This window comes from Zingiber officinale, chromosome 3A (genome assembly GCF_018446385.1).
Source record: "Zingiber officinale cultivar Zhangliang chromosome 3A, Zo_v1.1, whole genome shotgun sequence".
NCBI classification, from domain to species: domain Eukaryota; kingdom Viridiplantae; phylum Streptophyta; class Magnoliopsida; order Zingiberales; family Zingiberaceae; genus Zingiber; species Zingiber officinale.
Window position 1 is genome coordinate 151,185,765 of NC_055990.1, and position 11,162 is coordinate 151,196,926.

The 11,162-nt window shown below is 34.0% G+C and overlaps 2 protein-coding genes across 3 annotated transcripts; one reads left to right on the forward strand and one right to left on the reverse strand.

The window, feature by feature from the left end:
- Nucleotides 1–441: 441 nt before the first annotated feature.
- Nucleotides 442–3,644, forward strand: LOC122052831 (uncharacterized protein DDB_G0283697-like). Of its 2 annotated transcripts, XM_042614559.1 has the most exons (5): nucleotides 442–752; nucleotides 860–952; nucleotides 1,034–1,177; nucleotides 1,301–1,371; nucleotides 3,274–3,644. In XM_042614559.1, exons 1-5 carry the CDS (start codon nucleotides 519–521, stop codon nucleotides 3,548–3,550), a joined length of 819 nt encoding a protein of 272 aa, XP_042470493.1. In that variant the 5' UTR covers nucleotides 442–518; the 3' UTR covers nucleotides 3,551–3,644. The 2 variants fall into 2 exon arrangements, with proteins under 2 accessions (XP_042470493.1, XP_042470492.1); XM_042614558.1 differs by having other exon boundaries at nucleotides 860–1,177.
- Nucleotides 3,645–3,901: 257 nt separating this feature from the next.
- LOC122052832 (AP-2 complex subunit sigma) lies at nucleotides 3,902–9,782 on the reverse strand. The gene is made up of 6 exons (XM_042614560.1): nucleotides 9,643–9,782; nucleotides 9,468–9,566; nucleotides 9,337–9,387; nucleotides 6,194–6,367; nucleotides 5,099–5,158; nucleotides 3,902–4,167 (listed from the first exon to the last, which is right to left on the reverse strand). The coding sequence occupies exons 1-6, from the start codon at nucleotides 9,643–9,645 to the stop codon at nucleotides 4,126–4,128; spliced, it is 429 nt and encodes a 142-aa protein (XP_042470494.1). The 5' UTR covers nucleotides 9,646–9,782; the 3' UTR covers nucleotides 3,902–4,125.
- Between the last annotated feature and the right edge of the window lie 1,380 nt (nucleotides 9,783–11,162).

An 11,162-nucleotide genomic window follows, 5' to 3' on the forward strand; every position in this document is an offset into this window, starting at 1 on the left:
AGTCAAAATAAATAATGGGTAACAAATTTGAATTCCTTGCAACACCAGGAATCCATAGAAACTGAAATGGGTGCAATCGGAGCTCTCTAGGTCTATCAGTGAATTTTGACTGAAATCCACTGATGGACCTAGATATCTCATATTACACTTATTTCAGTTCCTGTAGATTCCTGATGTCGTAAGGAGTTCAAATTTACTATTTATAGTTTATTTTAGCTTATCTAAATGTATTAAAATGTTATCAAAAAATTAACTAAATTTTAAATGTCGTTGATGAAAGAGGAGATAGGAAAGAGAAGAGGGAGAAAAGAAAAACGACAAAAAAAAAAGTTTGGTTGGTCAGAAGGATAAAAAGGGAAGAGTTATTTACTCATGCTTGCTCCTCATCATATCCGTCGGATCTAGATCCATCGGTCGAGACCTCGGCATTCCACTGTCAAGGCGCTTCTTATAATCCTTGGAAGAGTCATCGCTTGTGCTCCTCGCCCCATTTTTTCTGCTCCATTTTCTCTCAAGAGATGGCGGAAGGGATCGCGAAATCATTGAAGAATGAGGAAGACGCCTGCGACGACGTCCCTCTTTCCGCTTTTTCCGGTGCTAAAATGGTGAAGAAGGAGGAGCCGAGCAACGGCGCAGAAGACGACGAGGATCAAGACAATGCTCCTCTCTCCAAATCCAGAGTAAGGAAATCCAAAACCTCCACTTCAAAGGTCAAGAAAGAGGAAATTTTCGAGCAGACAATTGACAAGAAGGTAGGTTTTCTGGTTTCCTTTTATTCTTTTGTGGGGCGGAAAAAAAAGAATCTTTTGACTGTGCTATCTGTGTAGTTGTTTAACGAAGGATGATTCATTTTTCCTAGATAAAGAAGAGGGAAGAGGAGAAGAAGAATGTTAAGAGGGTTTCCCGAGTAAAGACAAGTGAAACGGATGATTCAGAAAACGAGGATGTGAAGGTTCATTTGGCTCTCATTTTGGTTCATTATTTGTGCATAACGTTTGAAGTTTTGGCTTCCCTGATGTTTCGTCGATTGAAGGAGAAGAAGGAAAAAAAGAAGAGGAAGAGGATTAAAGAGGTGGAGAAAAAAGCAGTTGGGAAGAAGGGTTCCGTTGCTGATGGAAAGGTAAAGGGGAGAAAGGTGTATGATTTACCAGGGCAGAAGCACGACCAGCCGGAGGAAGTATGGTTCCTTTCTTTCCCTGTGTTTGAACCATTTGTTCATTGAGGAGAAATAGACTGTAGATTAACTTTAGGTTTTCTGATTTTGGATAATATGCTCTTTTTATGTCTTCTGTTGCTGCAGAGAGATCCTTTGCGAATTTTCTATGAATCACTTTACAATCAGGTTCCAGGAAGTGAAATGGCTGCACTATGGTTAGTTCTATGCTATTCTTGCACGAAAGGATTCCTTTTTTCTATTTGCTTTCTGTTGGATCCTACTGAAAGCATTATGGATATTTGTTTGTTTTATATAATGCCTTCGTTTAATGATATTTCCTTGCATAGAATTCAATGGAGTGATAAGATTCATTTAGCAGACTACAAAATGTGAGGATAAACATGATTCAACAATGATAATGATACAATGCCTTTGTTTAATGTACATAATGCTAATCATTGATGTTTCTAGCCATCCTCATTCATTAACTTATGTTGCTTCGTGTTCCTTTTCTCTCCTTGGTCTTCTAGAAACGTACTTTGCCTCTTAAAACTTATTTGCAGGTTACCTTTTGTTGGTGATTCATCTATTTGGTGATAAATTTCTTCACTCAGCATTAGATTTGTAGGTCATACATTATGTTGCGCTTTAGGATGTACTTTTGTTTGGACTTGAAAAATGGAGATGCATAGGTATCAATTTCTTGTGCCACATACTCTTAAAATTTCACTTCGACTTGGATACAAAGTATCCAACATGATTGTGGATCCAAGTGTTAAGACACAATTGTTTCTACAATTTCTATACCTGACAAATATGGTTCCAAGTGCTTATTATCTTGTTTATTTTATGGACTTGCTTGCTAGTTTAAATTAAGAAACTTCTCTTTAGTGATCATTTTCTCAGTGCCTTGCATCCTCTTGGGCATTCTGGGTAAAACCAATAAGACTTTGTGAGCTCTCTTATCAAACACATTACTAATCTTGCTTTTTTAAAAAGGTTCTTGAGAGTGTTTCGGTTACTTCTGTTAGCAAGTATATGGACAACAAGACTTGTATTCTAACTATTATTATTAGCTGTATTTGTGGATGTATGTGTGTCCATATGTGCTCACATGCGTATGTGTGCATGTGCATGCATGCGTGTGTGGATTGATAAACAATGTTAATGGTGTTTTACATCAATTGCTTTGCCTAAGCCAGAATCATCCATACTAGTATATTTAAGTCACCGAATTATCTAGTGATTTAATCACTTGGTATATTGCATTTTTAAATTATTATAATTATTGCAATGTTTTAGTAGGGTGATATTATTGAAGTATAGTATGCATTACAATTTTGGTGGTGATTGCAGTAATTATGGTGGCATACGGCATTTCTAAACTGATATTAGCCAAATAAGGTTGATTGTCGAAATAGCTTGAACCAACCAGGACCACCATTTCATGATTTATAGTCAAGATTTAAGGATTAGTTTGGCATTAAAAAACTTGAGTAGACATATTCAGAAGCCTTTTCCTAATAAGTCTCATGTAGAGATGTACAAAGTCTTCATGGGTGGGGTATCAACAGCAAATAGTTGGGACATAATTTTTTGTTTGTTAGATTGAATGATAAAGTAGAATAATATATCATGAAAAAAATGTTTCTCTAATACCATCAAGCCTATGGGTAGATGTCTAAATGTTTCTCAAGAAGAAACACCTACATAATTATGCTCTAGCATAAAATTTAAGAAACCTTATAACTACTGGTCTATGCTATTGTATGCATGTCATTCAAGAACTAGACTTTATACTGGCACAACTAGATCATCTCTCCTTGTATTTGACAAAAACTTCTTTTGGATTCTTATGAAAGAAACTTGACATGGGCGAAGAAAATTTCTGCCTTGTGCACTATTGTTGGCCACTCTAAACATCAACATCAAATTAGACCAATAAACTGGAAAGAATAAACTGGAAAGCAAGGTTGTGAAAACATACTTGTGCCTGAAAATGTGTATTCAGTTTTGCTTGTTGAACAATGAGTTGAATTATCATATTATAGAGTGCATTTTATTACGCATACCTACCTCTCTTGTTCTGAGGAATTTGTTTTTTTTTTTAAATGCAGGATGATGGAGTGGGGTTTGCTTCCATTGGACGAAGCTAAGAAGGTGTATGATAATAAGCTCAAGAAGAACCAACAGCAGAAGCTGAGGTCACCGATAAAGGCTGCCTCTGTTGAGATGAGACAAAATGGCGCCAAAAAGCTGCAGAAAACTGTCCAGAAAACCGAAATGAAGGTTTCAAGGAAGCGGAAGGCTAGGGACTCCCAAGATGAAGAAGATGATGATGATGATGATTTCGTTTTGTCTAAGATAGCCAAAAAACCAAGAGCTTCAGGCTAATACATTAGCTGCAATGTTGATTGTCGCTTATTTAATCAACTACATTTACTGATTTACATTCTCTTCGGGTAATTTAAACTCGCTTTCGGTGTTAGTAATTGTTTCTGGATTTTTCTATCTACATCCTCAACTTGCAATGCATCGAAATGGTCTGGCTAACTTCGATTATCAGCATTGTTCTATTGATCAGCCTCGAGCTCCCTTTGTTTGTGGAAAATAGTATTTTTGTGTTTAAACCATAAAGGAAAACTAATTTCCCCTCGGTCGAGCTAGTTAGACTGGCTGGACACTTTGCTCGGCTATTTGGTTCGTTTGCATTCTTGAAATTATCACGTGGAAGGGCGATCCCAATTCATGTCAACGTATTTAATTGATGTAAAATTGTCAAATCATGGTCCAATCACCAAACGCTCATATCCAAGGCTGACAAAATATCTGGTAATTACATATCCTTGCAATCAACGATGGCCTAACTGTTCAACAACACGCCGCTTTTCTTCCTGAAAACATACTAATACTGAGGGTACAGCTTTAGTGATTTATGCCATCAGAGTGAAATGTTGCATGGCCGGTTCTCATTCCTGTTTTTCCAATTCACCCATCCTCTCAATTATCGCCTGCATGATGAAAAGAGAGGGAAAAAAACCAAATTATAAACAACAAAAGAATTGTTACAAGAGTTATTAACTACCAGATTGTTCCAAGATGTATACATGGTGAAACAGAATGCCTGAGCCATGTTACTAGAAAGTTTTCAGAAAATTCTCATAATCATATGTGGAAGCCATAAAATATCACAAATAATTTCTCAAAAGGCAAATTTGTCTTTTCTGTTACGTTTTGGGCTCAGGGTATTTCTATATGCCATTATCTCCTTTTGGTACTTCTCAAATTCAAAGTTGTTCCTGGTCTACTACATTTAAAATAAATCAAATGTTATTGTTGAAGAAGCTAAATTGATGGCATGCACCATCCTACAGACCGGATACAGCCAAATAAAAAGAAAATATGATTATGTGATGCCCAATTGTGATTGAGATTGAGCTGTAATCTTTTTTTTTTTTTTTTTTTTGACAAATTATCCAGGAAAGAAGCGACACAAGGAAAGTTCAAACATGCATTTAAGGCACAAATTAGTACATGAACATGTTATTATCAGATACACCTGAGCACTCTAACCATACCATCCATTCAAGAAAAAATAAGTCCAACAATAATAGACATCAGGTTAAAATAGATTGGTGAACACGACAAGGAGCTCCAGTAATCCCAAATCTTATCCTTCCACTGGAATCTATTTAATCTACTTTTCTCACATATTCAATTCAATGTTTAGTTAGTAATTTAGGTTGATTGCCAAGATTTAACACAACCACATTAATCGTGTTCATTTGAGTTTGGGACTGACATTTCACCTCTATTGGTACCATGAATGTTTTTAAACCATGCTCAACAGGAAGGTCATATCAAAGCTTAAATTTAGATTAAAAACCATACTGTTGATGCGTAGCATTCTTTAAAAAAGAGATGAACTTGACAATGACTAACCCTCTTGCTTGTTTCTTGAATCTCTCCAGCAAGAATAAACTCATCCAATATGAGATAAACCTGAAAAAGAATGTATATACATCAGATGAAATATATATATAAGTTGCCAGAATATAATTGTAATAAGCACACTCAATGTCTTCAATTTCATCTTCGATTAGTTCCACAATGTTATGCAATATAGAAGTTACAGCATGTACTGTTAATCATGGACTTGATGACCTGTGGAAAAGCTAAACTTATTCAAAAAGAGGGAGTTTGCTTAGGTTTGCAGTTCATTTTTCTTGACATGGAATTAACTTGTCCAGAACATTCAGTTAGTAAATATCAATACTATTCTATGGTAAACTATTGTTCAGAGCTAATTCAAACAATATAAGAAATAGGTATCCCATAGGAAACCTAGAATGCCAAACTAGGATTTTGATCTACTGTTAGCAAGGACCAACAAGAAGCACATGGTAGGAAAGAGGTCTCATAGGAAATCCAAGACACAAACTAAGTTTTTGTTCGCATGTTGACAAGGACGAATTAGGAGAAAAATTTAGTCCAACAAACCATGTACATGTACTGGTTTAATGCTTGGATTCAATGCAAAATGAATATTTAGTCATATTTACCAACTTCCCATGTTAAAGTACATTGCCTGATTCTTGGATCCAGATCTTAACCTCCATGATTGGCATATTCAAGAATCAATACCAATGATTCATTTATTATAAAATAGTTTTTATAGGACTTGAAAATCCACTAAATTTTTGCTAGATAAGGAAACAAAAATTTGAACAATTCATGAAAACATTGTTTTAGAAAGACATCCAGTTATTTTGGTTACATATAAGATTAGAATAGGCACAATTTGAAATTTCAATATATATATATGCATGCAACAAACAGATGCAAAATTCAAAACAAAATGGTGATAAAACAAACTTCCACATTTCTAAGTTGAAGATGAAGCTGAAGCTGGAAAAGAAAATGTTGAATGCAGACCAAATGAAAAATAAAGAAATGACTGATTCGCCATATTGAACAAATATAGGGATTCAATCACAGTAGGCAAGACAAGAAGAAATTCAGATATAGGATTTTAACCTTGTGGAAGTTAAAAACCAAATCTAGCTCACAAACATTGCTGAAGAAATGATCGAGAATCTCCACAAATAGATGGATGCACTCCAAGTATGCTAACTCATTATCAGTGATATCAACACACAGTGAAAAGAAGAGTCCCGCATATCTTCTATAAATAACTTTGTGAGTGCGGAACTGCACAAAGAAACATGCATAAGTGACACCAATATCATGAACAAATAAACTTGCCAAAAAGAAATCACAGATGATCCATGCCACAATTCCAAATCTTATAACAATCTCATAACATAAGTTATGGATGTGATATAACCAGTTCCAAATTTCAAGTTCCAGTTCACATGTAAAATTACTGATTCAATGTCTCATGCCCGTATCCATGTTTTCACATGGTCATAAACAGTAATTATTTGCAGAAGCTTTTTGAAAGAAAAAAAAATCACAGTTTTATTGACACAGATACCTGCATTATTTGTTGATGAGATTCATGTTTATTTGGCCACAAGCTGTCATTCTTGTTTACACCCATTTTTCATATACCATAAAAATGAATTTTAACAATATACATTATGCATGCCTAAGACTTTGAAAGAACACATAATCTGTTATCTGTTATTCAGAACACTTGACATGGTAATAAGAACTCAGAAACAAAGAATGAAAGGGAATTAAGAATTCAAAATTCTAGTTGAACTGAAATTAAATATCTTTAGTTCAATGATAACTTCTCAATAAAAAGGAAAAGGGAATCACAAGAAATTGGAAAAGGATCAAAGAAACATACTTTATTTTTGTTCTGTTGAAATAAAGCATAACATGTAGAGTCATTTTCCACATTGTGCTTCATGTACTCTCTATCCGTTCAAATGTTATTAATATTAAGGCAGAAAACATCAACAAGTCATATATTTCTACTATTTCAGGATGGTATACAGATTTTATCACTAATGTTACTAAGGTCATTTTTGAGTATGTTAAGTATATGTTTCTTTGTTCTTCATTGCCCCTAATGCATTAAGATATAGTTAATCCAACTTATGCAAGTAAGAAAGTTATAAATCATCTTTAAATATGAGCATACAACTTAATTTATTTCCTCTCATATTTGATCTACCAGGTCCATTTGCAAATGCCATCATTTTTTTTATCCTATTTTTCCTAGTAATCTCAGTCATCTCAACATTCTTATCCCTACTACAGAAAGCTTTTTATTAGTTATTTTTAAACACCCAACACTGATTCATAAAGCATGACTAGTCATAGCAGTCATACTACATCTTTCCATCATTTAAAACTAGAGAAGGATCTCCACCTCAATCATATAGCCTTTTACAAATGATATTTCAATTATTAAATAATACATAGAAGCTAAGCATCCATGAGCTGATATTAATAAGAATATTTCTAGGGAACACAATCATAAATAAGGACTTTTCTGTCGAATGTTAGAAAGATAATACACTATTCAGTAAGGGTCCTTGAGGAGAAGTATGTCTTGCCTTATCACCAAGGAATCGACAGTTTGCAATCTTTTCTAGTCAGATAGGCTTGATATCTATCTAGCTAACTGTGTTCTTTGGGCCTGAATTAATGATTTTGGGTACCCATACACCAAATCACAACAGAATACAAAGATAAATTTACCTAGACCTAAATTTTACTAACCATTAATCAGATAATAAAAGTGTCATGTGATTATCTACCATGCGAGGAACTCCGCACCAGCAGATAATAAATAATTATATTTAGTTTTAGTTATATTTTAAATTATAGTAACTAGTTTTAATTTAGAGTTGGTTTACTATGGACCAAAATAGTAAAATAGATGGATTATATAATTGGTTTGTTTTTCAAATAAAGAGTAAGCCAAAACTATAAGAGTTGGTCATATGAATGTAATGTTCTAACATAAAGGAAGAATCAAACATGTTTTAGAATAAATAGTTCCACTTCTCCTATATCCTCTTCCTAGATGATCACTTTTCTTTTCTATTCTCTAAAAAGCTAACTATCCTCATCAGTTGTTATGTTCCTTGTTGTTCCTAACAATTTGTTATCATAGTCAAAGCATTCGTCTAGAGAATCAAAGTATTGAAAAGAAAGCTTGCAGAAGAAATGAGGCCAAACTCAAACATCCATGCCTAGATCTTCTAATAATTGATTTAGAGGCATCCACATCCAGATGGCGTTCCTAACTTGTTACATGTGCCTTCCATCTTCCTTCTCATTTGATGCAAACCCCTGACCCAAACATATATTCTTTTTTCCTTCCACCCAAACACCCATTTTTCCTGAAAGGCATCACTTATTGTGCTCGATCCTTATGGCAAAACATGTTTTCTCCTCTCTTTGTTGCAGCATTCCCCCCATCAATTCTCAACATCCCATTTCTAGATTATTTAGGTGCCTATTCTCCTCTAATGCAAGCGCCACCTTTCTACCACCCCATCTTTCAATATAGGTCATCTCTTTTCCTGGCTATATGTCATCCACCTCTTCTTCCTCTTCATGATTGCTAGTCTTACTCTCTAGGCACCATCGGCCAAGAAGACATGATGCAACACAAACAAATCATGCAACAAAAAACTCAACTCTCAACAAACAAAGAGGAAAAATAATATTATCGTGCTAAGATAATCAAGTATATGATATCCTAACTCTTTTCATAAACTTGAAATAAGACTAATTCTTTGTAAAACATCAACCTAGTGTATCCTAAAAAAATTGGCAGAATAAACAACTATTAAAATTCAATAAAATTGAAGAAATCTAAAAAAAAAAATTTGAACTTTAAAGGAAATCCTACATGTATCTCCAAACCCCAAATCCTAGGTTACATCAAGATCAACTTGCTTTTCCCTTGCCCCTCCCCCTCTCCCCCATCCACCCCAAATCCTAGATTGTTATGCGCATAGTTACCCAAGAAGCAACAGGAATATCTGAAAATAAATTCCAAGTTTGTGTTTGAGGGTCAGCGTTCTGTTCAAGAGATGAATAATGGCATATGCTTCTGCCTCCCACGGTGCGACAGATCCATAATAACGATGCATCAATACGATAGATCCCAAATCCAGGTTATAAAAAAAGATAAACAGAACTGCGCAAAGCTTCATAAGGTATAAAATTGCTAACGGGAAAGAGTGTACCTCAACGAAATTGGTGAATTTGGGATCCCTATTGACCACCAACCGATGAACCTAGGGGCCAACCAGATGTCAAAGTTCCTTTCGAGGAAGAAATTAGATGAGGAGGAGACGGCAATAACAAAGAAACAGACCTCGTATTCGACTTTGTGCTTCTCAGAATCCTCGAGGGGTACGTAGTACTTGGCCAGACGCGTCTTCCCCTGCCGGTTCTGCAGCAGAATGAATCGGATCTGCTCCCATCCGACCGTTTCGACGCGATCAGAGAACAAGATCTAAGAAAAACGACGGGAGGAAGAAGAGTTTTACCATATCGTCGTCGGTCGCTGGAGACGAGCAAGCGCGAGATCTTCGCTTTGACGGATACGTTTGCTGATTGCTCGATCCGATTCCGATCTGGACCCGAGACAGAAATTTAGTTCCAGGTCAAAGTTCCAACAGCTTTTTTACCGAACAAGTTTCCGAAATTATAAAATTACTTATCCTACTTTTAAAATTATATATAACTTCCAGTTTATTATTCCCAGTTGAGTATCCATCTTTTAATAGTGGAATCGATTTTTTTTTAATTAATTTTAATTGATTTATATAAAAAAATATTATTCTTAATATATCAAATAAAATTAATATTTGAAGGTATTTTTACAAGTATAAGAACTAAATAAACATATAGAAATTGATTTTGTATTATTATGAGATTTTTAGATTTATCAGTCGATTTTGATCGAAATCAGTTGATAAACCTAAAGAGTTTGGAATGACACGAAGTCGATTCTTATGTGTTCGTCTAATTTTCATGATTATAAAAATATCCTCAAACATCAATTTTATCTAATATATTAAGAATAGTTATTTTCTTAATATAAATATATCCAAAAACTAATTCATATTAAAAAAAAATTACTGTTGTAAATGTATTAGATCAAATTGATGTTTGAGGCATAGATCTAATCATAAAAATAGACGAATTCATAGGATCTGATTTCACGTCATTCAGAATTCTCTAGATCCATCAACTAATTTTAATCGAAACTATTTACATTCATTTGGCCAAATTCGGTCTATGGGTCTAAAGTGCTCGGAATGACGTGAAATTAGGTTCTATGAGTTTATCTAGTTCTTATGAATTATATTCATGCCCTCAAATATCAATTTGACTCAATATATTGAGAGTAATGATTTTTCAAAAAAATCTAATTTGTATTTAAAAAATAACTGCTTTCAATATATTGGATAAAATTGATATTTAAGGGCATTTATATATCATGAGAATAAGAAGAACATAGAAACTAGTTCATTTGTTCTTCTAGTTTTGCTGATTATATGCATGTCCTCAAATATCAATTTTATCTAATATATTGAGAGTAGTGATTTTTTGAATATGAATATATCTGAAAAACTAATTCGTGTTTAAAAATTCACTGCTCTCATATGTGTTCTTCTAATTTTCTTGATTATATAAATATCCTCAAATATCAATTTTACCCATATGAGAGCGGTGATTTTTTGAACACGAATGTATATAAAAAACTAATTCGTGTTTAAAAAATAATGTTTGACAACATGAATATAATTATAAGAACTAGACGAACTCATAAGACATGATTTTACTTCATTTTGAGCACTTTAGGTCCATCAATCGATTTTGGCCGAATAAACCTCAAGAGTTTTGGCCAAAATTGGTTGATGGATTTAAAGAACTCGAAATTATGTAAAATTAGGTCCTATAAGTTTGTCTAGTTCTTAAGATTATATCATGTCCATAAATATCAATTTAACCCAATATATTGAGAACAGTAATATTTTGAACACGAATTAGTTTTTCGAAC

Excerpts from the sequence above, each read along its gene's own strand:
- LOC122052831 (XM_042614558.1), top strand. The coding sequence starts at position 519 with ATGGCGGAAGGGATCGCGAAATCATTGAAGAATGAGGAAGACGCCTGC. Across the intron at positions 1,178-1,300 it reads AGCACGACCAGCCGGAGGAA|AGAGATCCTTTGCGAATTTT; the intron begins GTATGGTTCCTT and ends CTGTTGCTGCAG. Across the intron at positions 1,372-3,273 it reads AGTGAAATGGCTGCACTATG|GATGATGGAGTGGGGTTTGC; the intron begins GTTAGTTCTATG and ends TTTTAAATGCAG.
- LOC122052832 (XM_042614560.1), bottom strand. Across the intron at positions 9,388-9,467 it reads AGCACAAAGTCGAATACGAG|GTTCATCGGTTGGTGGTCAA; the intron begins GTCTGTTTCTTT and ends GTTGGCCCCTAG. Across the intron at positions 6,368-9,336 it reads AATTCACCAATTTCGTTGAG|TTCCGCACTCACAAAGTTAT; the intron begins GTACACTCTTTC and ends TTCTTTGTGCAG.